General features: G+C 36.8%; 1 protein-coding gene across 4 annotated transcripts in view; it reads left to right on the top strand.

Annotated features, from left to right (window-relative positions):
- KIAA0825 (KIAA0825 ortholog) overlaps positions 1–26,890 on the top strand; it is a 297,939-nt gene that overhangs the window by 68,751 nt on the left and 202,298 nt on the right. For 3 of the 4 annotated variants that reach the window (XM_058656342.1, XM_058656343.1, XM_058656344.1), the window contains exons 5-11: positions 1,441–1,602; positions 9,886–9,980; positions 12,299–12,526; positions 13,751–14,016; positions 15,583–15,733; positions 20,212–20,402; positions 22,666–22,848. In XM_058656342.1, coding sequence (XP_058512325.1) covers positions 1,441–1,602; positions 9,886–9,980; positions 12,299–12,526; positions 13,751–14,016; positions 15,583–15,733; positions 20,212–20,402; positions 22,666–22,848 — 1,276 coding nt within the window. Of the gene's footprint in view, positions 1–1,440; positions 1,603–9,885; positions 9,981–12,298; positions 12,527–13,750; positions 14,017–15,582; positions 15,734–20,211; positions 20,403–22,665; positions 22,849–26,890 lie in introns of those variants that run through there. The other variant, XM_058656345.1, reaches the window with a different exon arrangement.

Below are 26,890 nucleotides of genomic sequence, written 5' to 3'. Positions count from 1 at the left end.
TAAAACATCAGGTATATTTTTCGATTATAATTGAAATTATGGTGTGACTTAATGAGTAGTTTAAGTTGTACTATCTCTGTGCAATTAACAGATACTACAAAAATCTAGACAAAATTTTAACTTAAAAATTCCAATGAATTCTTTGTTTGAAAGCTAGTTATAGAAAGAGAGAGAATCGGAAAGACAGACTGTTCTATCTATTGATTCATGCCCCAGGGCTGAGTCAGGCAGGAGACAGAGTCAGGGAGCTTCCTCAGGATCTCACACGTGGATACAGGGGGTCCTGAGAACTTGAGCTGTCTTCTAGCAATTTCCCAGGACATCAGCAGCAGGTGGATCAGAAGTGGAACAGCCAGGACATGCGTGAGAGACCATATGAGATGCCAGAGTCACAGCAGATGACTTTACCCTCACGCCAATGCATATTCAGAGACAAGTTGTTTTAAAAATGATTTCATGGATTATGGATTATATTCTCTAGAGTCCACTGGTATTTTAATGTGGTTCTTTTTAATTTTTATTTTAGTTTCATACTTATTAAAAAAAAAAGTCATCATGTTACTACAATAAATTCTCAGTTTCTTCAGATCCAGATATTAGTATTTTATACAATTTTTAGCTTTGCTTAATCTCTCCCTCTCAAAACCTTTTTTCTGAAGTGAGTATAATTTGCAGACATATATCTCAGAAAGATTTCTAAAAGTCCATGCAAAAATGAAATGTGAAGGTAATGTAAATTTTCTGTGGTCTTTTTGAAAACCCCTTGAGCTTGTATGTATATGATCTATAAACAAGAGTCTTCTCTTTCCTGACCTCAGTACTGTTAACTGAATCAAGAGATTGACAATCACACAATGATAGCCTGCAGTTTCAGACTTTTCTTAGGTTTCACCAAATTACCCCAGTAATGTCCTTTATAGCAAAATAGAATTGGATGCTGATCATGTGTTGATTTCAGTTGCCATGTCTTTTTAGGCTCCCTTCAAATGTTTCCTAGTCTTTGTGTCCCCTGACATGGCACTTGAATGGTGCACAGCGGCATTTCTGTAGCTGGGCTCTTGGTTTGGATTTGTCTAATGTTACCTTGAGATTTGATTCAAGTTACGCCAGACTAAAAAAAAAGTTGTACAAGTTTCAGCTGCGATTTTGTAAAAATAAAATTGTACAGTATAAGATGTGACTTTACAATAACAAATCACATTTCTCTTTAAGACCCTAAGAATCAATCTAATTTAATTGTCATATTTGCATCAAATGGAATACTTATCTCCAGCTTCCCAGAAGAAGAGACCCTCCTAGGAGATGTTATACGTGTTTCTTAATGAACTAATTTGTTCTAATTATGGAGTAGCTTGTTAGTTTTGATGATTTATAGAATCACATCCTTGTATTTATTGAGAAAACAAAATGTACAGCAGTATTGATCTTCTCTCTTCATAGTCGCTCCGGAATGCCCACAGAAAGGAAAAAACTTCTGCCTTTCGTTGGATGAACTCAGTTTCTTTGCACAGCTTACAAAATCCCTTTTGAAGCTGGAAAAAAAAGTCCAAGAACTGTTTGAAGAAATGTTTTTATCATTCAAGGTATCCAGGACTACTTCAGGTAATATGCTCTTGTTTAAACTGGTAACTTCGTAAATCTATAATTTCTGTTTGTTTTCTGCCAGTGTGAATCAATGCCATTACTTGAAAATTCATAATAAAATGAATTACATAAAAACTCATTGAGATACACATCATGGGTTACATTTTATCCTCTGTATTTGGAGAAACCTTTAATCCTAACTGACAAAGCATCTGGATAATTGTCATTAACTAAAATCAAATCAAAATGTTTTTCCCCAGAGAAATAACAGTGCAGCTTATGGAAAAGGTTAGCAGACTGAATGATCTAGTGACCCCTCATCTGCCAGCACATTGAGTCTCCTCAGGCCTGAGTTTTCTCATCCTCAGCATAATCAAACAAGAATTGTTTAATTTTCTATTTCTTTCAGAATTAGATGCTTTGGATTCCAATAGGGTTGTAAAAATTAATTGACTTAGTATCTATAAAATACTTAAAAGAGTGTCTAGCATATTTTTTAAATCCATAAATGTGAATTGTCAAAACGGCAAGTATAATTACATAATTTTAAAAAAAGTGTTGATAAAAAATCACTCTGAAGAAGGCTGCGCCATTTGTGTTGAAACACTAATCCTAACATTGAAGGTCAAGCTCTAAAGCATGATGGTGCAGGTGCACTCTCTGTTGTCATCTCCGTATTTACAAAGATTTTCATTGTGATCAGAATGGAATGCACAATGATCTCCTTCGCATGAGACCAGATGTCACTGGAAGGAAAAGGAATGTGTACAGAAGCTGCAGCTGCCAAATCAAGTGACCAACAATCCGTCAGAAAATCTCAATCACTAAACCTGATTTCTCAGGAAACAATTACATTCAGTTCATTGAGCATATTCACGTTCCTCTCTTTCCTTTGACTGTATAAATAATGTCAGAAAAGCCAAAGTATTGGAGTTTGGAGATTGTGTTGTATTAACCTTAGCTTACTGGTGTTACTTTGTATTTCATGATAAGTTTAGGGAGCAGTATTATTAAGTAAATTAAACAGATGACAGTTAATAGATTTCTGATGCTGACCAGAAAGGGGATAAATAATAAAAATATCAGACAGAAAATATGAATATTAATTACAGGCCAGGATGAACAAATAGATTTAACTAAAAGGTAATATAACACCTACATGACTTCAAAATGAAGTTGACTGGGTGGTCAAAGTGATCTGAATAGAGAAACATGACATCCTGATTATTGACGACGTGTTGGTGCCTTTAGCAGTTGACATTTGGCATAGTATTCATCTGTCTTGTCTAGCTGAGACTTTGCATCTCACCTTCATATTTCTAGTAGACTTTTTCTGAGTGTGGATCAAGAAACAGAAAGAGATAAAAAAAATTATTCCACCCATTTGAAATCATCTTTCTTCATTACTAGGACAAGGCCTTGGGAATTTAGGTCAATTCTGAGAGCTTTATTCTTAACACAGTATAAACTGAAAATTAGAATTGTTTTGGAAAGAGATTGTAAAAGTGTAAAATTGAAATGACCAAGAATTGAAGGAAAAACTTGATATATGGATTACAGGAAAATGTAGAAAAGAGAAAAATTGCATTTAACTGTGTTAGATTAAAATTAAGTAATGTAAAGACTTGCAAATGCTGTATGTTTGAGAAAAATATTTTTATTCTTAAATTCTTAAATCAGAATAAATAGAACAAATAGTTAATTATACTACAATATGTGGCCTTATCCCAAATTTGTCATTGTATAAACAGTAAGACAGATAAAAGCAACTTCAACATCACAGTAATAGTATTATCCTAGATCAATACATGTGTGGATTATTGAACATGATATGTAGAAGGAATTTTGAAGGATGAGAGTATAAAATGTTTGAGTACTAGAACATTCCCTTGAGATTTGTGTATTCTTCATTGTTGAAATTCAAACTTGGCTTTATAACAAAGCCAAGACTGACATAATCTGACTCAACTTTATATAAATGAGAAGAGTGATCATGAGGAAAATTGTCAAGAAAGAAAAATCTTAAATGTTTTATTCAGTGTATCCAAGCTGATCCATTCTTATCAAAATCATTGGTTTCTTAGGAAGTAAAAGAGCCCTTGAAATGGATGATCAAAGAAACCAAATGTTCCTTAAGTTAACCATTGAATATTCTTGATAGCGTTTTACTTAGAAATCTTGTGTGAGATAGAATGGGGGTAAAAAGAGAAAAAAAAGGTGATTTCATTTCCTGTGTATTTTTTTTGATTGGAGCATACTTTGCTAATAAAGGTCTTGGAATGGATTGTGTACCATGTCTGTGTAACTCAAACAATCTGATGAGAAGGATGGTTTTTTCCCTTGTTGTCCAGATGTTTTAAAAATATCCAGGTGCATAACATCACATAAAGAAAATGTAAAGAAGATTAACCAAGTATTTTACTCTTTACTTTGATGTTTACTATTGTAATGTAGACTTAGCCCAATTGGCAGTTTTCTTAGTAATTTTGAATGTGGATCAAGGAGTTTGTACAGACACAGAAATATTTTCTAAGATGATATTTAGTCACGATATTTGATTTTGTTCAGTCGTGATTTGGTGGTTTTTTACTTTGTCATTTCAGAAAATGATAGGACACTATTTGATTGTGATGGTGTCTTACTTCATTTCTTTTAGGTGATGCTATCTTGGGGAGTGGCCTCGGTTTTGATTTATGGAACATTTGTAATGCTCCTTCAGAATAAAGTTGTTCTTTGGGCAGTTCCTCAAATTTTCCAAAGGTGGCATCTGAGATTTATCTAAACCAGGAGGTTTCTTGGTCCTCATTTTTCTTTAGCCCCAGCAATGACAAAGAGCGATGGCTGCTTCAATTGGATGTAAGAAGAACACGTAGGGTTTGTCTCAGAAGAATCAAAGATTTCAGATCTTCTGAAAGATTGTTTGTACTCTTAGGGGGTCTTAAGAGGGGTCAAATGGCTTCTGAGACTTCCTTAGCTAGATGGTTAAGGGATTGTATTAGGGAGGCGTATGTAGTTAAGGTAAAGAGGCTCCTAGGGTTTGTAAAGCTCATTACTCTAGGACTTTCGCTGTTTCTTGGGCAGAGAGGTCGAAGGCTTCCACATTGGAAATTTGCAAGGTGGCCACCTGGGCTTCTCTTGATACTTTTTCATGGTATTATCTCTTGGATGTAGTCTCTTCTACAGATTCAGCTTTTGGTGGGAGGTTGCTTGTGAGCCAGAAAAGAGCAGTGAAGAAAAGAAAGACTTGTAGTTCCCACTTAGAGCTGCCAACAAGGCAAGTTGCTTTGTAGTGCACACAATGGGAACCTATGAAGACCAATTTGGGTGTGAAAGTGGATGTCACAGGGAAGTACTGCCAACCTCTACTCTCTATGAAAGAAAGTAGCAGTGTGGAAACTAACCACAAGAAATAAAAATGAACCACAGAGAACTCTGTAGGGAACGCTGTTGAGCAGCGGGCTTTCTTGTGACCCTCTGCACTCTTCTGAAGTTCCTAATCTAGGCATGCTCTTAAAGAAGCTAGTGTTGATGGCAAATAACTACGTTTTAAAGTCATGAGCCAGGAATGGACTACCCTGTATATCCAGATATAATAAAGATATGTCTTTTTATGTATATTTTTAAAGTAGATGAAAAACGACTCCTACAGCATTCCCAGAGCTCACGAAGTTTTGCATTGCCAACTTTAGAAATGGACCGTTTTGAATTCCAAGGAAACTTAGAAACACCACAATTCATTAAAACTATTAGTGTGAATCTCTTGTTACTAATCATTCACTAGAATGGCCCCCTTTTCTTTCTTGTCCAGCATTATGTTTTGTACAGTACTTTTTTAAGTTGTGGAGGGGAGTATTGTGTTTTCAAGGTTAGTGTCATTGGTAATCATTTCATTTTCTGTCCTAGCATAGCTCACTGACAGGAAAAGTCTTGGAGAGCTTCTCTTTTTTTTCCTTCCTCATCTTGAAAATAGGCAGATGGTTTGTGTAAACATCTGAGCACAAATGTATTTAGTGAATAAACATAATGTATTTGGGAGTGAAATAATAAACACAATGTAATTAGCTCTTTTTGTACAGCTTACACCATAGTTACACAAAGGCATATAGGTGTTTGCAGAGACACACCAGGAAAGCCTCTACTTGAAGCTAGCCTTCTTTTTCCAGAGGGGAAACCTTTTCAAGAAACTGCTATTCTGAGCAGTTTGTGGAAACACAGAATGACATCAAGAATCCACGTGTTGTTGGTACATGTCATCAACCACTTGATTTTTTGTATATTTTTCTTCTATAAAAATCATCACTGAGAAGTGTTCTATATGCATATAACACGTTTCTCTTACATTGTTTTCCCTTTCCAGTGCAACTACTTCAATATAGGTCTCTGTGTTAAAATCACACAAAACCTCATCATAATAGGCAGGTGTTCTTTTTTGTTAATCATTCAGAAAATATAGAAACACCTTTTTTTCCTGACAGTTGAATAGTTTTCCATTGATTCATGTATCACAATTTAACCACCTGTTCATGGATGGACAATTAGGGTTTGTCCAATCTCTTCATTTGTTACTACCAAAAAAAAAATGTCTGAAAAAATGGTATGGCAAATTCCATTGAACTGTATGTGCTAAGTGTACAACAATATCTAAAGCCCAAGATTTTGAAACTTAGCTGCCAAGTAAAAAGGCTTGATTACAAAGCAGATGGAAAGATGAACTGCAGATTAACAACATGAATTTGCAAAGCATGTATATGGTACAGGACTTACGTCTAAAATATACAGAGAACTCAACATTCAACAAGAAAACCAGCAATTTAATTTTACAGTGCGTAAAAGATTGGACAGAGACTTTAGCAAAGAGGATATACAAGCGACAAAGAAGCTTTTGAAAGGATGCCCAACACCCAGGGTCATTAGGGAGATGAAAACTAAAGCAGTCAGGATGACTGCAATCCACAAGACTAACCAGGACAAATTCTGGCAAGAATGTGCAGAAGGAGGAATGCTCATTCATCACTGTTAAGATCGCAAAATGGTACAACCTCCCTGGAAGGTAGCTTGGTGCAGTATCTCACAAAGCTAAACATAGTCTTACCGAAATTGCACCCTTTAGGTGTGTAAACAAGCGAATTGAAAACTTAAGTCCCAAGTCCACACAGAAACCTGCAACAGAGTGTTTATAGCAGTTTGATTCATAGTTGCCAAAACTTGAAAGCAGCTAGGAGGTTCTTCACTAGGTGAGTGGGTAAACAAACTGCGGTACATCGATATAGTGGAGTATTATTCATCAACAAAAACAAATGAGGTGTCAAGCCATGGACAACAACAACAATAAAAGTGGAGGAAGCTTAAATGCACTTTTCTAAGTAAGGGAGTCTCTCTGAAAGACTGTATACATAATGTGGAAAAGGATGGGCAGAAGAGGAGTGGTATATGGCTGGCAGAGAGGGACTGTTGTTCTGTGTGACACAGTAATGCACATGGCATGCGTTTTATAGAACTTGTTGAACTGCACAGCAGTAAGAATGAATAGTATAAACTGTGGACTCGAGTTAATAACAGCTGCACATTAGTTCAGCTGTAACGTGAATGATTTAGCATTACACATGTACATCATTTCATGTGTTAACAGGGAAAACTAAGGATAGAGAGGAAATATAGAGTTTTTTTAAGTTCTGCTCTAAATATTCTAAATACTCTCTTAACAAGATCTAATTTGTAAAAATAGGCCCATTTTGACAAATATTGTGAAGTCAATATGTTGTCTCTGTTTTGACTCTCACTGCTATTTTTCTTACCTGAAATTATTATGTGGCATCTTATCTTTTGTATCCACAAAAGCTTCCCCATATGGATCTTTTGAAAAAAATGTTTCACGTTTTCAAGCACAATGTTTTAGAATTTATGGCTAAACATTTTTATTTAAGCATTATAATTTATCCTTATTTATAATGCCATCTTTAAAAAAAAATTGTTTATTTGAAAGAGTTATGGAAGGAGACAGTGAAGATATCCCGTTTGCTGGTTCACTCCCCTTTTGGGCGCAATGGAAGGACTGAGCCAGGCAGAAGTCAGGAGCCTGGAGTTTCATCTGGATCTTCTGGTGAGCAGAAGGAGCACAGATACTTAGACCATCCCCCACTGATTTCTCCAGGTTATTAACAGGACGTTGGATTGGAAGTTGAGCAACTGACTCACAGGCTGGGACTCGTTTGAGATGCCTGTATAGCAAGCAGGTGTGGCTTTGTCTGCCACAATGTTGGCTCCACTGACATCATCTGTAAAACACAGGAAATTGAAAAAGCATTTTAGGTGAAATGAGAGAACAGTTGTTTGAGGCTACAACCTTCTCTGTATTGTGAGGGTCTTGAGAAGTAGAATGGGATTATAAAATGCCAGCCCATGAATCCGTAGAATTTATGAATGAGCTTTCCAAGAGGTCTGGGAACCACTCCCCAAGTGTGTCCTTAAACATGTATGTGTGCAGGCACATGTGCTGGCCACGTAGTCAAATGTTCATCTTTGTATAGAATGATCTGTCACATAAGTGAAATTCCCAGAAATACTCTCATATCCAAAAATGATCAAGAAGCATTACTTATCTATTTCATCAAAATAAGACAGCTCTGACAAAATTTGCCAGAAGGATGGTGTTATGGTCTACTCTGTGGATTCTTTACCTTTAGTACGTTGGATGAGGATGTTGAAACTACCTTGATGTCAGAACAAAATATTTGTATTACTGTGAACTTTCTTCCTTAGAAATAATTCACAGTTAAGATCATAGAACCACATTTAGATGAGACAAAAGAAGCAAACCAACCGCCTATCTATACTCACTCATGTTTTAATTTTCATTTTCCATAGACTTTTTTTTTATAGAGGCCAGAGAGACACACGTATACAGAATTCCTAACCAATAGTTCATTCTCCAAATATCTGCAATGGTTAGTGGCCATGACAGGAGCCTGGGACACAATCTAGGTCTCCCATCAAGCTAGCAGGAGCCCAGCTACTTGAGTTATCACATCCTGTCTCCCAGAGGCTCCATTAGCAGGAAACCGGAGTCAGGAATTGGAGCCAGAGAGCAAACCCAGGATCTCCTACATAAGGTGCGAGTGTCATTGCCACCATCTTAACTACTAGGTGAAAAGCCTGCTCCTCTGTGAACTTTTGGAAGTATTCTCTTAAAAAGCCTTTTTCCATGTTCATTCAACTTGATGAAAATCTATGTGCGTGTTATATTTGGTGTACATCTATACATAATCTATAAAATATTCTTTTGCCATTAATCCATTTTCACATTTGCAATTTGGGATACGTTGAGAGTACAAAGTAAATGTCCATTTCCTTGTTCATTTAAGACGTTAATCCTAGGAAGGCAGGATTAACTACCATTCCCAATTCTGGCTTACTATTAATGCACATCCTGCAAGGCACCATATCATAACTTCAATACATGGGTTTTTGCTGCATGTGGGAGACCTGGATTGAGTTCTGGGTTTAGGTCTCATCCAGCCCTGTGAGGCTGCTGTGAGCCTTTGGGAATGAAGATGGAAGATCTCTTTCAGCTCACACACACACACACACACACACACACACACACACACACGAAAGAAAGGAGAGCAATTAAACTGTAAGGTGTTTCTTACAATTTATACTTCCCTTCTGAGAATCAGAATCTGCTAAGTGAATGAGCTAGCTAGCAGTCTGTAGATTTACAAAGCTTTTTTGCACTGTAGATAATGCTGGATTCTGTCTGATCTGATTAAGCAATCTGCTTGTTTTCCACTTCTAATAAAATTTCAAAGCTGTATGAGGGAAAAAATGCCTCCCTTCTTGAAATAAGATGGAATTAAAATGAACATTTTTAAAAAGGTAAATGCTAAATTATTCATATTGAATCGAGCTCTTATTCATGTAACTTTAATGGAAAATTAAATGTCTTGGAAATATTTATACATCACACTTGTCCATTTTTTTAACCAATGAAAAGGTTTTTTTAATAATAAAGAAAAACGATTTCCATTTTAGAAGTTAGGGATTATTTCAGGTCACTTACTGAGTTTCTATTTTTTTAATTAATGACTGATATGGTTATTAAGAGTAGCTTTTTATTATCTGCTGTGTTATCTATGTATTTGTACTTCCTATGTCCTCTGCTTATTGGTATGTGTGTATATACATGTATGCTTATATTATGGATAGAACTTTCTGCATCAGTAATTACAACCTGAACTTGTTAATCACATCTAGTTTTTTTTTTTTTTACAGTATTTTACATGTTTGTTTTCTATTGCTTAGGGGTTCTGGAGAAATCCTATAATGAAGTGTTAACAGGGAAACCGAGAGCAATTGAAAGCAGGGTTCCTTCGGAACGATTGCTACCATTAAAAGAGGTAAGAGAGGAGAAAAAAATAGTATATTTTATTCAAATCCAGTATGATCATCCTATGTCTGTAAATCCATTACGATTCACAGTGTTTTGAGGTTTGCTCTTTAGCACTAAATAAATTAATAATGATTCTTTGTTGAATATTGACTCATAAGTTACTGACAAATATTAAATTTAGTAAGCACACTGGCCTCTTGGCCAATGTCTTCCGTAATCACTGGAAAGTGACAAAATGGAGTTTAGCCAAGAAAGAAAGAATGGCTGGAACAGACCTGCTCTGATCTGCCCAGCCTGTGCCTGTAGGTAGTCCAGGTCTAGCGCCACGCTTCTGTTTGCAGAGAATTACATCCTCCAGGATCCAAGGCTCAAGGTTTTAGCCTGGGTCTCTCACATTGAAGACCCAGATGAGTTCCTGGCTCCTGACTTCGTCTTGAGCCAACTCTGAATGTTACCGGCGTGGGAGGCGTAAAATAACAGATGGAAGGCTCTCTTTCTCCCTGCCACTCCCCATTTTGTTTGAAAGGCAAGTGATAGAAACCAAATGGCCTTAGAACAGATAGGTTCTAAGCCAGGTTGAATCTAGGATCCATGTTATCCATCCTTGTCTTCCACAAAGATCAAGTTTGGAAACAGAATACCCAGGACTGGACCAACACACTGTTGACAATATTGTACCATAATTCTGACCCCTCGCTCTATGTCTCTCTGTAATTCTTTCATGTAAATAAATAAATCTTTTAAAAATACACAAAGGACATTGACATTGAATTCAAGGACTGATGAATGTAATACCAAGACAAGACTAGGAGAAGTATTATTGCAGGCTCTACAATGCAGAAAGATCCAAACTTCAGGAAGAAAAATTCATTTACACATTCATTATCGGTATAATAGGAACAAGCATTACCTTTTCTGTGCCCGTTGTGGTAGCCTAGCAGCTAAAGTCCTCACGTTGCATGCATCAGGATCCCATATGAACACTGGTTCTAATACCTGTGGTTCCAATTCCCATCCAGCTCCCTGCTTGTGGCCTGGGAAAGCAGTCAAGGATGGCCCAAAGCCTTGGAACTCTGCCCCCGTGTGGGGGACTTGAAGAAGCTCCTGGCTCCTGATTTTGGATCAACTCAGTTCTGGCCATTGCAGCCACTTAGGGAGTGAATCAGCAGACGGAAGATCTTCCTTTCTGTCTGTCCTCCTCTCTGTATATTTACATTTCCAATTACAAAAATTACCTTTTCTGCTTTTGTAGTCATGTTGGCATACAATTTTAGCTCTAGAAAATTTGTCACCTTTATTGCTTTACACAGTATTAAATATATGCTAAATGGAGTATACATTTAAATTGTAAATACACATATAAATTGAACTAATGATCAAAAATCTCAGTAATTTTAGACTAAAATGGACCACATAAATAATTCAGTTCAGCTCTTTTATTTTTCTAACAAAAAGGCTTGAGTCAAGAAAAATAAGTCATTGAGCCATGAATATGAATCTTAGGGTCTTTCTGAAATTCAAGTTGGTGATGAGTTACTGTAAACAAAGTTACGTTGAAGCAGAGAAGGGTTAATTTGAAGCATGGGTTCAATTGACTCTCCATAATTTCAGCACATTGGAGAACTCTAAAGGGCTTGAGGGAAATATGCATTTGTAAACATCTTACCATATAAACATAGACCAAAGAGGGAAAAAAAACAAGACATCAGCCCCGCCTCTACGTATAGAATGATGCAGATCATTTTAATTTATCATTGCGTAGAACAAAAATAGTGCAATTTACAACTGAATGGGTGGAGAGACTAAATAAAATCCAGGCAAGTAAAAATTCAGAAAGGTAAGGTAGTGTTTTCTCTGAGAAACATATTTTTTATTGCTTTTGTATTTTTGGCTTGTCTGAATTTTTGAGTGTGGAAAAGATTGAATGTTAAATGCCTGTTAACAAACTACAAAAAAGACTATAAGAATCTAATTTCAACTTTATTAGATATTTTGAATTTAAAGTTGACTTTCTGTGATAAATAGTAAGTGTAGCTTTTGGTCTTTATAAAGATGGTTTTATTGAACTGTAAGAGATTAAATTTTGGAAAAAGTTTTTTTTTATTAAACCGAATGGCCTAGAATGATGTATCAGTATACTGTGGTGTATAAGGAGTGTCCATGTTCTTGTGTATTGCTTTGCTTAATGGGCAATATTTTTCAGGTTGTGAGAATGGCTTTTACAATATATCAAAGAATCTCTAATATATATATACATATATATATCTTCAACATGTTGGTCACTCAGTGAAAATTAATATGACGTTATACAAATTGACATTTCAGGCTACTTTACTAAATTTTGACTGGAGAAGTGCGTTTAAGGAATTGTCATTTCAAATGGCAGACAGCGTAACCACTGCCATTGAAGACTTTTCCGCAAAAATTCTCCAAGAGGAACAGCAGGAGAGGTCTTCAGCTGTGAGCTACACCATGAAGCTTGTAAACGTGCAGCAAGCTTGGCAAGAGGGCCACGTGTTGCCTCAGGAGGAACAACCAAAGAAAATTGCAAAGGCAAGTATCACATTAAGCCTTTCCAATTGCTGACCGATACACTGCGACTGATTTATTTATTTTTAATGGAAAGTATTTCATAAGAAACCTGTAGACCACATGGCAGAGCCCTTGACAAATAACTTGGTTCCTAACCCAGTGCCAACCTTGTCCTGTAATGTCCCTGGGCCGCCGCTGCTCCCACAAAGGACTTGCAGCTGCCTCTGGCGTGTGGCTCCGTCAGTCTGAGGCAGTCAGCTCCTGTGACTTCATGGTTGAGCTGGAAGAAGCACTCAGAAAATGGACTGTTTGGGTTAGCCTTCAAATAAGTCCAGGAAAAAGACTTCAGGAGGTTGGCAGTACTGTCTTGTTAGTCTGAGCAATTGAAAAGTCTTTATTCACACATTAGTGAACATTTTGTTTCATTAGCCTCGGTCTTCTATCTTTACATGTGTTTTGAATGTCACAGTATACGGATTGTGAGAACAGGAAGTAGATGAATGAGAGTTTTTTAGTTGGAAGTCCGGAAGTCCAGAAAGAGTTAAAGACACCTACCGTGGGGATGTATTTTTCAGAGGACTTACTGAAAGGGGTCTTCCTGCTGCAGCTGTTGCCCTAAGGCTTCATAACTTTTCCCCAGGGACTGTGTTGGCTGGTCTCCTGAGGAGGCAGCTGTCACCCTCCCCTTCACTGGTCACTGACAATACCTCCCTATGAATAGGCCGTAAAAAGTAGAGGCATCACTGTGAAGCTGCAGACCCCTACCGAAATGAAAATGTTGCATGAGGCTGTTCCTGAGGCATCTAGATTATTTAAATTAAACTCACACTTACATGTGGTGTTTCCTTAAAGAAAAAAGACATTCGTGGAAGTTTAGCAAAAGAAAATTAGGAACAAGTTCAAAAATCATGCAAATATTATTATGAAGGCTGCATGGATTCTGGGTTCTATTAGTTGCAAATAAAAGGTATTGTCATGTAAAGCTGGTTCATGAGTTTTTCATAAGGCCGGTCTGGCAAGCATGAGGTTTGAAGGTTATATATAGAGAAGCATCATTTTGGTATTTCCTTGTTTGACATAAAACATTCAACTTTCTGCAACTGAGAAATTGATTATTGTAAAGCTTCGTCATTATATTTACCTTTGATGCCAAATTCATTATTTTGGAATTTGGCTCCACTGTACATAAATTACATGGTGCTGTCAGAGTACTAATAACTCAGTGCCACATTTATTTCTTCCTAGTTTTGTTCTGACATCATGGAAAAACTTGACACAATGCTTCCACTGGCTCTGGCATGCAGAGATGATTCTTTTGCGGAAATTAGAGAAAACTTGGTGGAGGGCTGTTATAAAGTGGCAACAGCTGTCCTGGCGAGACTGCGTGAGAGAGGCAAGGAGGTGCCTTCCAAAGCACCCCTGAAGAACCTGCTGGCGCTGCTCTCCTCGGCGTTGTTCATCAGGCAGCGCCTCACACAATATGACAGTCTGATGAAAGAAACTACCAAACAGTGAGTGCCACTTAACTAAAGTCAATCGCTGTGCCAATAGGAACATGCAGTCTTGGGGTGTTATAGGAGTACGATGCCATTGATTGCTTGGAGAATAATTTCGTCATTAGCATGGTCCATTATTTTCATTTGTCTAGACCAGGGGATATCAAAAAGCTGGAGCACAAGATATATTAAACTAGATAGGTAGGTAGTAAGAAAGGTGGTCTCTAATGGCATATTCAGAAGTAACAGCTTTTCTGAACACTGCTAAAGACATGAGGAAATGGAACCTTTTCATTTAACAAGGCACTTCTCTTGACCATCCAGAGAAGAGAGAATAAACTTGCTTTTGTTTCACATATACACATTAATGAAATATTCCTCTCTTTGGTTACCAAGCCAGTTAGAAGCTGTCACAGAGACTAAATGCATCTGAATTTATTCAGATATCAATGGAAACTGTCATAGACCATCCATAATATTGAAATGCAAGCAACAAACAGCCTTAACTACTTGTGCATTAACACTCTAAAAGGAAGATATGTTTTCTGAGGAAACAAGTAATAATAAAAAAATATGTTTTACATTTCTTTGTAATCATGTGGAGTTCTGCTCCACTTTGTGTTCTCCAGACACCACAAGGGCCCTGGCAAAGGTAAACACATGGGCATGGAAACAGTGTGAGAGCAAGAGTCGGTTATATATTTTGAGTTTTTTTTCTCCATTTTATTGCTAGGTAGCTAGACAGTCAGATGCCCACAACAATCTGGACGAGCCTTCCAGGGTGTGTGCATTAGCAGGAAAGGGTGTCAGAGGCGTCAGAGTAGACGGACCTTGAACCAGGCATTGTGATGTGGGATGCACATCACAAGTGCATCCCACTTGTCCCAAGTGGCTTCTCAACCACTGTGTTGAGCACCCACCCTATTCTGTATTCGTTATTTTCACCTATGCAGTCCACTAGTTATTTAAGAAAGCAATGTAAATAGTTGAAGATGAACTGACAAGAGGCTTGCATTGACATCGAATGCAATATTTCTTCAATTCTTGTAAGTAGTCAGATGTTGTGATTCATACTTGAATTTATAAACAAAATGTGACAGAAATCACTCTGTTTCTGTGGAATATTGTAAAACAGTTTGTGATAATTGACATCTGCAAAATTACAATTTTTTAAGATAAAAAGGGTATAATTGTGGAACATGTGATAGCTTTATACAAGTTGCTTCTGACAACTGTATGTTGTTCTCTGGTAATAACAATAACCTAATGGCTAAATAATGCAGTGTGCTCTAATAATAGGCTTATCCAAAATACTTTTAGTTTTGAGTGATGTATTGACAATGCAGTTTGTCTCAAGTTGAAGTGCATATTTGTAGAACAGCAGATGTACATTTTCAAAGGACTTGCAAAACAAAGAGCGTTGTTTTTTTTTTGGAAAGTGAGTGTGGACTCAGACTTGAACATTGGGAGGAAATGAATGATTGATATCTAATAATCAAAACCATTTGTTGTACTGGAGATTGTTACCTCCTACCGCACAGGCCTTAAATCTCTGTCTCTTTGATCATTCCCTCTGAACAGACCCATATTCCTGGTGCCTGTCCAACGATATCAGGAATTCATCAACACTCTACAGTTTCAGGTTACGGACTACTGCGTCAGAGTTTGTGCTACAAGCATTTTACAGGATGCTGAGAGCCACCACTGGGATGACAACAAAGCTTTTTATGAGGTGTGAAGTTAAGTTTACTCTCCCTCCTTTTTACACAAATATGTTTTACTGCCTACCTGCTTTCTGACTAATTGGAAACATGAGCTTGGCATTACTAACACATGAAGGCTGTTAGGATAATATTTTTTAAATATTGAATTTGTGCTTGGGAGAAACACTGTTTTAAAAAACCTGAAATAAATTAGACATCAGAACTCTCCTTCTGCTTAAAAGTAAAAATAACTTAATTTGAGTTGCAACATTGCAATGCTGTGCAAGTTGGAATATAATGGGACACTGAAAACCTCAGAGATAACAGTGCCAAAATGCTGCAGCCTCACATTTCCCCCCGCAACAGGAACCAGTTCTGAGTTTCCTTCAATTTTTTCCCTTGTTAGAGATTTCCATCTGTGTTTGATAAATACTTTTTTATTAAGCAGCTTTATTCTTTATACTAATTTTTCCTTCTCATTGTACATTCTTATGAGTGTACTTTAAGACGCATCTGATCATTTATAGCTTACCTATTTTCATTTAGCCCATGTTTTGCAATCCCGAATGTCTACTAAATTAAGGACTTAATGATTCCCAGTGCAAGCCAACCCAGGATCAATTAAAATTATTCATCATCAGACTTCATTAGTTCCCTTCCCCTAAATCCCGTTGATTATATGTGGACCACAATAACTGAAGTTCCTTGAAGTTGGTTCTAGGGACAGGGAAAGCATTTACAATAAATTAATAAACTTTTTAAAAATAAAATTCCATGGCCATCCTCAGCTTCTTTAGCTTTTTGACTTTTCGTTTGGATTGAAATACAGGACATTTGTTTAGAGGGAGTGCGGTGGTGGCTGGGTGGGCCAGAGGTTGTCTCTATCATTGCTGAGTGCTGAGAGAAAAGGGGTGAAGTTTTATTCAGCAGAGTCCCTCTTGTCACGTCCCTGGCACTGATGGCTGGGTTCTGATCATAACAAGTGTCGCCACAGCAGAGAGGAACAACCCAGAAGCAGCTCTTTTGAAGGAATTGGCACTTTTTCTAAGAACATTTCATCTCTCTTTTAGAGGCCCTTCCCAGAGAGGGTTTTTTGTTATTGTTTTTTTTTTTTTCTGCAAGAGCATCCATATAGAGTTTTCCAAACCTGACCTACTTCAAACACTTGTGGTTGCAGTGAGCAGAAGGAGAGACAGAAAGTGGGACAGTGCAGCTGCTAGCCTGAGATAAGAGTGAGAGCTGGGGTCTTGTCCTTTGCTGGCAGCCTCGCAGCTTCCTTATTTGCTTGGAGGTAAACAGAGAGGCTGAAAATGAATCCATCTCATATTTCAAACACTTTCAGTGTGTCAATGCACTAATGAGTAATTTTACAGCATGCTTTCAGCGCGAAACAGGTATCAGCTCACAATATGTTCAACACTGAGTCGCGATGCTTCCTCTTACGCAAATTAGGAACTAGAATAGCTGTACAGTATAAAGTGTAAGTGGATGCATTGAGAACCTGTTATTGAAGTTACCAAGTATTAAAAAAAAAACCTAATTACCATGTAACATGCAACTCTTAGATCTTATGACAAGGCTTTAGTATCCAAGACAGAAATAACAAGATGGTTACCCTGTGATTACATGGTACTGTAGCTTCCATATACTTACTTGGTCAGTAGTTACAATTTAATTGCAGAGTTAGCAGTGGTTATTTATACTCTGAAAAATAAAGTGATATCACTTTTCTATTTACCAAAAAGGAAAAAAAATGTAAGAGCCTTCTAAAAATACCATCGATTGTAAGCTGTTTTGACAAGTGGAATACCTGACATGGCTTTGTGCTGCTTACCGCACCTCCCCTCCTCTCTGTGTCATTCCAGCTGACTGTTTAAGCAGAGCTAGTCTGGTCTTTGGCAGGCATGCTTTGAGAGGCTGGGATGTGACGTCTGCCCAGCTGGAGATACCAGGGATGGGAGAGAGGCTTAGTGGAATGGATTGCCATGTGCAGAAAGAGTAAACGAATTTACAAGACATGGAGCCGTATTTGCCCATGTTTTGTGACAGCAAATGAGCCCTGAATACATTTTTCTGTTTTCTAAATAGCCAGGTTAAAAGTGTCCAAGCATTTAGTATTTCTCTGATGAGGTGCTGGTCAGATGGCACAGTGGGTTTTCACATTACATCTTTGAAATTAAGCTTTTAGTGTCGTTGACATCTGCTCAATTTTAGGAACTTATGTTTTCCCATAGTCAGAGAATAAAGAATTGTCTGTTCAAAGATAATATTGAGTGGCTTCTATAATAAAGCCCAGCTGCCTGTTTCCTGATATATAATCTAAATAAAAGCTCACATCTGTTTACATTATAGTGGGTCTGCAAAAATAACAGATGTTTGCTAGCAGAATACTTTTGAGATGACAACAAATAGAGAAACAGGTCAACAACTAAATGAATCACATTTAGTTTAATGAAAACCCTTTTGCAGATCGATGCTGTATGCATTTTAAACAGAATGGTTACAGCACAGACCAGTTTGAAATACTTTTAAATAAACATGAAATGTGTATTTTAAAAAACTTTATAAATGAGTGATTTTTTGTTTGTTTTTTACTTTTAGAAGAAATCTGTATGCCTTATTTTTATTTTCTTACTTATTCCTAGAAAGGTATTTAGGGAATGTTGATAGAGTTCATCCACTGCTATTGGGAAAGTTAGTATAAATCATTTGTACTACTTCTTGTATCAACTGATGTCAGTTTTGCTTTAACCTACATGTAACCCAAAGAAGTATAAGAGATTCAACCTTTGAAACTAGTTCCGTGGTTTAAAATGTATTCTGTACGTAACAAAGTATGAAAAACTAATTGTGCGGATTCATCACTAATTTTGTATTTTTGTTCCTTATGGGAAAATATTTATGTGTTTGAGAGTAGAGATAAAGTGCCCATCCACTGATTCATTCCTTTGACACTATCCCCAGTGGCCTGGACCAAGGCTGAAAATGGAAAGCAGAAGCTCAAATCAGGTCTCCTACCTGGGAGGCAAGACCCAAATCATGGTGGCCATCATGGCTTTCTCTCAGGGTCTGCTTTAGCAGAAAGCTGGAGTTAGGATCCAAGACCTGGCATTAAACCCAACTGCTCCAATGTGTGAGCCCCTTAACCACTAGGCTGTAACACCCACCCCAGTTTTTTTGTTTTGTTTTCTTAAACAGTTCAGATGTACATTTGTTTAGGAAATCAAAGGTCAGTGGTTAAGGAACCCTCCAGTTGGAAATTGACACTGATTTTTTTTGTTGCCCAAGTTTTCTACCTACACAATAACTCTAATAAATGTCATTTGAAAGTATAAATTATTATTACGAGTGTGACTGCAAAGCAGTTTAGTACTTTAAGAACTACTGGGACAATAATATGTAAAAATACTAAAAAGAGCATCTGGGTAAGAAGCTATTAACTTTTAATGTAGGAGAAGAGCAGATCGAAAGAAGATATTTGAGAAAGTCATGCGCAAAGCAGAAATTTTCAGTCAAAGAGAATTAGAGATAAAACGGAAAATTTTACTAGTCAAACTTGTGATATTTTAAGATAATCGGGGTCTTATTTGAAGAATGCATTCCACTCCCTATTTCAAATCATCTTTGGATCTGGTTTGAAGAAATTGGGGCAGAGGTACTAACAAATTTCCCCGGAGCTTGTTACTGGATTAATGGATGTAAATCAATGTTGCCTTCCTCTTCCCTTGACTTTGCCCACTGTTGGGTCTCCCTCCAGTCTCAGGGAAAAATGGAAACAATAGAGATCTGTGGAAGGGTGGGAAAGTATGGCAGTGTGGTCCCTGGGGAGTAGGAAATGCCATTCGAGTGTTCAGAAATGATAGTTTGTGCCTAAACTTTGCAAAATCTTGGAACATCAGGCTGTCTTAGTAACATGTTAGTCCAGTGGTGCTATCAAAATGCCATTGGTGAAATGAGATCGTTTGGGCTTAATGTGATCACCTTCAGTAGTGACTCAGACACTTGGTTTCATGAATGTTGGAAGGGATATAGTGTACACAGGTTGATTTTTACTTCTGTCCTTTCATTATAATCCCAAATCTAAAACATTTGTAAAATGAGTTCCATAAAGGTAAAAACCTCAGAAAAGCACATCCATTTGAACCAATTTTCATTGCAGAAGGCTAATTTCCACTAAACTGACTCCTTTATCAGGTACAAAGCCAGTTTTTTCTTTTTTTTAAGTCAATTTTCAATCCCAGACCAGGAGTAGGTAAATCAGGAGTTGCTAGGTTAAATTCTTGTGGTCCAGATTTGCACTTGGCTATCTGGTCTCGTAATTGAAATAAAACATATGTCCCTCTGTCAATAAGGATGTTTTACATCTTGTCAGAAATCTTTGCTGGTCATCTAGTGTGTCAGGCGTTCCAGCTATTTCCTTCCAGCCTGAACTAATTAGGTTCCTAGGAAGCGAACTGACATCTTGGAAGACATGATCCCGTTGTTTAATACATGTTGGTTTTGCCAGGGGGAGAGATGCTCCTTCGCGCTCCAGATGTGGCATTATTTCTGCTGGGCTTTACATCATGACCTCTGGACCATCCTGCCCAACGCATTAGCCCAGGAGATCCTAGCGGAAGTGCTGGAAGAATCCTTGGCTCTGCTGGCCTCCAGATACGCTCGTGCCTGTCCCAGTTACGAGAGAACCCCCCAGATAAGGTAACCAAAGTTCAGAAAACCATTACTTTCCAGGGCCACTTTTTTCCTCAGTTGGCGGTAAAGCAGCATGGAATTCTGAATCTCTTGGCACACATATCCTGTGTATTTCATGTGTTTCTAGTACCTGAGAGGGAAATCATACTCAAGTCTCCTGAGGCATTTAAGTGGAACTTGTAAGCGAAATAATGGAAACTCTTTTTTTTCCTTCTAAAAATTGTATATAGAATGCATTTGTTTCTAAGAAGTGATTCAAGAGCTCTTCTAAGCTTGGACACATATATGCACAAATGTTAATAAGATAAGAGGGAGAATGAAAGCCCTGCAGTGGAGACGAGAGCTGTGACAGTCATCAAAGTGTTCAGGGCACTTGAGTTTCTAGGTAGCCAGGAGATTTTAGATTAGTGGGTGTTTTTGGTTTTTTGATTTTCTTGTTTTAAATCTTTAAATATAGTAGTTCATCTTGATGAAGGACACTTTTTGTCTAATCTTCTCCCTGATGTATTCTGACTCCTTCTTTTCTCTTCCCTTTACTTTTTTTCTAACTTTTCATGCTGCATAACCCAAAGCCATTTCAACAAAATGTGAAAAACACAGACAATGAGGAGCAGCAGACACAGGGTATTAAGCCAGAGACTGAAGTGTACTACAGTTCTTTGAGTTATCTGGGCAATTAATATTACATCAATGTGCTTACATTACAACAATGATCTGTAAGAAGAGAAGGTTTTTGTTTCATAAATAGTCTGTCTAATGTGATTAAGACATACCTTTTAGCTATTTAAAATTTTTTTCCTTGGCTATATTTTAAGAGGAAACTTCAGACATCCGAGGCTTTTCTATTTCGGAGGCAAGAGGAATCATTTCCTGATCATGCTCTTGTAAAGCATGCTGCAATTTGAAGGGTGTTTAGGTCCCGCTACAGTGTTTCATAAGTATGGTATTTTGCACGGGCTGTTTTGAATTACTGACCAAGCTTTCATTTTTGCAAAATTGAACTCCAAAGAATAGATGGAAAATTCCTTTTGAGAGCAAAAAGTGCCTTCATTCTTCTCTTTCTGTAGCATAAATCACTTTTGACTATGAGGTGCCAAGTCTTCATGAGATGTTTATGGAATTAGGTTTACTATTAGCTCATGAAATAGGTAGTATATTTAATTAATTAACTGTACTATAGAGACTTTCGGAGTTTTGCTTTTTGAATGGTTGCATAAAGAATGCCATACAAAGCTAGAATTACTGCTTGTAGTTTTTAATACACATTTTTATTTGAATAGTTAATCATAAGCCACTATTATTATAGTCATTTGAGTATACAGATTGTATGTGTATATGTATATTTTGAATTAGTAGTCATTTAGCAATTAGAGAAGATACATATGTATAAACTAAAATCAAATCTCCCTGAGGGTGATTCCTGACACTTTCAGTAGCCTCTAAGTGTCATCTAAATGTAATTTATATGTGTGTAAAATACAGATTATTTTTAACTTACGTGTGTGTATACATATATATTCACACACAGTGATCTTGTACTAATCTTAGGGCCAACACTAACTTCAAACTTTCCATGCTTTATTTGCTCAACTGAAATTAGTAAATAAGAATAAATTAACTGAGATGTGGTCAGTTCATCACGTAGTCCAATAATCTTTACACAGATCTTTGGGTCCCTAGAAAACAATAACAATAAAAAGTATAGAATAAGATCTATAATACATAATGTTTTCTAAACAGTTACTTAATATTGGAAATTTTGAAAACGTCTCCCGGTGTGCTTTTCGTGTCATTTCTTGCCATCTCCCACTTGCTGGGACAACATGTCCCCAACCAGGCAGCTTTGTTTTAACAGCTTAACACATGGGGAATAAGAATTGTTGTGTTATGGAATTTTTACCTACAACATACAGGCAGATAACAACAACTTACACAAGCCGCTTTTCTTCCAGCTTTTATTGTGTCCAGTGTAATTGTGAGAACAGACTCGTGCGTTTCTTGAACGAAATCCTGGCAATGCAACATTAACTTATTATTTTTAATTACTCTTAAGACATTATTCTAGACTTCACCATCCCTCTAGGGGATCGCACGGAGGAACACCTGACACCTGGAGACTCGCAAAAGTTTCCTGGAATCTTTTATTATTGACCTTTGAAGCTGTGCTGTCTAATCAAACCTCTGTCTGTTATTACATTTGCTTAGTATAAGAGTGACTGATAAAAACATATGATTTTACTTAACATGATCTTCTTTTGCTTTCCCGCAGACTTGATGTCACAACAATTTTAATTTGCGCAGAGAACATGTTATGGTCAATTTGTTCATCTGTACAGCAACTTTTGAATCCTCACCAATATAGGGATGATAAAATTTTTAAAATTCATATCCACTGTAATAACCTTCTTACAACGTTAGTCATTTTGACCTCACCCCTAACAGAACTATATAAGTAAGTATTAAATATATTTGATTTTTAGCTATTAGATACTGTGATAATGTGATTTGACAAAGTCATTTTCATACTACTTACTGAATTGATTAAAGTAGGAAAGTAAAAATTTTAGAAGTGCTTTTTCAACATTATAAATTGGATCATTCTATAAAGCTAGCCTTAACCAGAGCAATTTAATTCCTCCCAAATGTATTATTCTACGTTATTTTACATTGGTCAGTTCCATGCCATTAATAAGTTGCCTACACAGTCAGGAACAATTAGGGCCCTGCGCAGTAGCCTAGTGGCTAAAATCCTCGCCTTACATGCCATATGGGATGCCATATGGGAGCCAGTTCTAATCCCGGGAGCCCTGTTTTCCATCCAGCTCCCTGCTTGCGGGTTGGGAAAGTAGTCGAAAACAGCCCAAAGCATTGGGACCCTGCACCCACATGGGAGACCCAGAAGAAGCTCCAGGCTCCTGGCTTCGGATCAGCTTAGCTGCAACTGTTGTAGCCACTTGGGGACTGAATCAGCACACAGAAGATCTTCCTCCCTCTGTCTCTTCCTCTCTGTATATCTGTCTTTCCAATACAAAAAATAAATAAATCTTTTTTTTTTAAAAGAATTAAGAACAATTGGAAAGGCACTATTTCAATTGTTTAAATGATCAAATTTTATGAATGGCCTAATCATTGCAATCATTGCTTATTGCTCAATGAGAAAAAAAAATCATACCTACTTAATTTTTACCAACATAATTTTCTGAAATAAAAAATAAATTTTAATAAACTCTTCTGGGATATTCCTGATTCTGGAAGAGATGTAGTGTTTCAATACTTTAAGTTAATCTGACACAAAGAAGTGTACGTATCATGTTGCTTCGGTCTCTCAGTTTGTAATGACAGATGAGTATGGAAACACGCGATGAGTCCAAGAGAAATGTTGATATAGATTTTACTTGGCTAGACAAATAAGATTTAGATAAATCCAAAGATTTTGAACTGCTTTTTGTTCCTGTTTGATTTGATTAAAACCTATGATGTTATACATGAAATTAGACTAGGTCTTATGATAAAACATTAATATCACTTTGCTTAAATCCTTTCTCAAAATTTTCATTTTTATCTTGAAAGACTAAATATCTTGGATGGCAAACGTGTCACAGAATATTTCTGTTTTTTCAGGAGAAATTAGGTAGAGAATTCTTTCCTACAATATTTTGGTGATAGTGATAGACAAATCTTGAATTTCAATAGATTTTGAGACTTTTGTGTTAGATATTCTAAGAGTAACTAACTGCTGTGTTCTCATTTTTTTTCTCTAACTTTAACCTACTCTTTGGCTATCAAGAAGCACATTGTTTAGGACTGTTCAATGAGGTCGCCCAAAATGAGAACTCATTTTAGACATGGAGAATGCTCTCAGAAGGAATAAGTACCAGTGAGATAAATTGCCGTAAGGTTGAGATTATATACATAATGGCTTCCAATCATAAAAAGCTCTAGTCTGAAACCCGTAATAAATCCTAGTAAACTCAACTGATTTACCATAGATGAAAAAATTGCTATGCTCTCCATTGAATGGGTCATTTCACCTAAGAAGAAGGCTCTGTGAAAATCAGGAACAAAGCCGACGCATTTCATGGCTTGGTCATGCTGAGCAATATTAAATTTCACGGTTTGTCACAGATGAATTGAAAAATTTTAACCCCACAATGCATTTGTAAAACAAATAAATTATTATCAAAGATTGCATATTTTAATAGTAATAATGCAACATACATTCATTATTGTTAACCTGTGGCCTTCTGATACATTTTTAAACAAGTATGCAAGTACTCAAATCTCCATGATTTGTGTGTTAAATATTGCACTGTAACCTCATTCAGCAAATTTAAATTGCTAATTTCAACCAGGATTACAGAACATTTTACACCCAGCACTGCCTCTGGTTTTTCTTAATATAAAACATACATGGCAATGTTGTTTTGAATTATGAATAAAGGTGCTGATACACTTTATGCCTTTAAAATATTTCTGTTGAAAAAAAATTTGCAAATTTTATCCATTCGTGTTGATTTAACTTTGTCATTTTTTTCCCTAGAAGATAAATCTAACTGTTGAAATAGATTTTGCTTTCTCTTGACATAGGAAATCCCCAGGGCAGTGTGATTTTCACCAACTAGGGAGGATTATATGTGTTTTTCCAAGAACCCTGTTAACTTCCTGAGCTGCTTCTCGTAGCTGTGATATGAAAATGTTTTATTATTAACATTTTAGAAAAGACTTTTTCTCTAGCTCACATAAAATAATAAACCCACATTCTTGAAAGAAAAGTGACAATCAGGTGTTAATTGCATCAAATGTTTGTATAAACAATATCTTACATTTGTCACTCCATGTGATATGCCTTTGTAGAAGTTAGGGTGCCTTATTTCAAGCAGATACTGAATATGTTTTCCTTTCTGAACTTGACATACTACCACTGACCCGCAGCAAAGGAACACATAACTGTTAATTCGTTTCAAGAATGAAACCTGTTTCCTAAAATGTGTGTTCTTTTTAAGCTTACCTTTGTATATTTCTAGTAAAATGTTGTCAACAGAGAACTTTAAGTTTGTCCTCTGGCGGGGGCGGGAGTGGTGGGAATACCCCCAGAGACATAAAATATTCGCTACATACTTTCCAAATTGCTTGTTGCTTGTAGTTCTTTGGTAAATAGTTAAATTACCATTCACAAATACTATATTCACATGCACATTCCACAGACACATTCAGGCACTGGTTTCACATGTTGAGTTTGGCTTGCATAGACTATTACATTTAGATTTTACATAGCAAATTTAAAAATTAATGCCTAGTCAATTAAATAGATGAAATTTGGTTTCAGTTCAACAAGCATTGTTGCTATTCTAGATTCTATGATTAAGCATAGAGGATACAGCAATAAGCATGGTGTAATATCTGGTCTCAAGTAATTTAAGTCTGATAAAAATTATCTGCCCCCATACACACACATATATAAATTTAAAAAAAGAATCCTTACAGTAGAAACTTTTTGAAAGCTGACTCTCCGCAACATTAAGTTCATTATAAAGTGAGGTTCCAGTAAAAGTGCCAATACACCAAGCAAAGGCTAGGGGCGGTTGGTTCTGATCTCATCTGGAGGGTCTGCCTGTAAGGGTTCTGGATCATGACCTTCCAACAGGTTCCAATGCTGTGCCCATGGCTCTGTTCCAAACTGACTTTTAGGTCTTAAAAGATTTTTGTCTCAGCTTAACTGATTTTTTTCCAGCTATTTCACTGTCCTTCAGAAAACAGAATATGTTAGACTGAAAGTGAGTTTTTCAAACCTTAAGAATGGCAGACACACGTTGGACAATAGTTAAGCAGTTTCTCAAAATGTTGAGGATGGAGCATACTTTATGTAAAATTTTGGGTGTATCATCTTCAGATGTAGTGATGAAAACATATGTTCACATAAAAATTTATACAGAAATTTTCTTAGCAGCATTTTTATAATGGCAGAAAGTGAGTGGATAAAATATGACCTGTGTGTATAACAGAACATTATTTAGCACTAAGCATGAATATTAATACGTGTTGCAAGAAAGGAGACTGCATAGTATTCAGTTCCATGTATTAGAAAATAGGAAAAAGTGGGCTGATGTGGTGACTCAACAGGCTAACCCTCTGCCTTGTTTAGCTGGCATCCCATTTGGGTGCTGATTCATGTCCTTGCTGCCCCGTTTCCAATATAGCTCCCTGATTATGGCCTGGGAAAGCAGTGCAGCAGGACTCGTGTCCTTGTCCCTGCACACGTGTGGGAGACCCAGAAGAAAGTGCTGCTCCCTGGCTTTGGATCAGTTCAGCTCTGGCCCTTGTGGCCATTTGGGGAGTGAACCAGTGGTTGGAAGATCTCTCTCTGACTCGTCTTCTCTTTGTGAATTGGCTTTTTAAAAAAGAAAAATCTTTAAAAATATAGGCAAAACTATAGAGACAGAGACAAATGATTGCAAGAAACTAAGTGGAGTAAGGAATGGAGTGATTAATAATGA

This window comes from Ochotona princeps, chromosome 28 (assembly GCF_030435755.1).
Source record: "Ochotona princeps isolate mOchPri1 chromosome 28, mOchPri1.hap1, whole genome shotgun sequence".
Classification (NCBI taxonomy): Eukaryota; Metazoa; Chordata; class Mammalia; order Lagomorpha; family Ochotonidae; genus Ochotona; species Ochotona princeps.
This window is presented reverse-complemented; position numbering and strand designations above follow the sequence as displayed.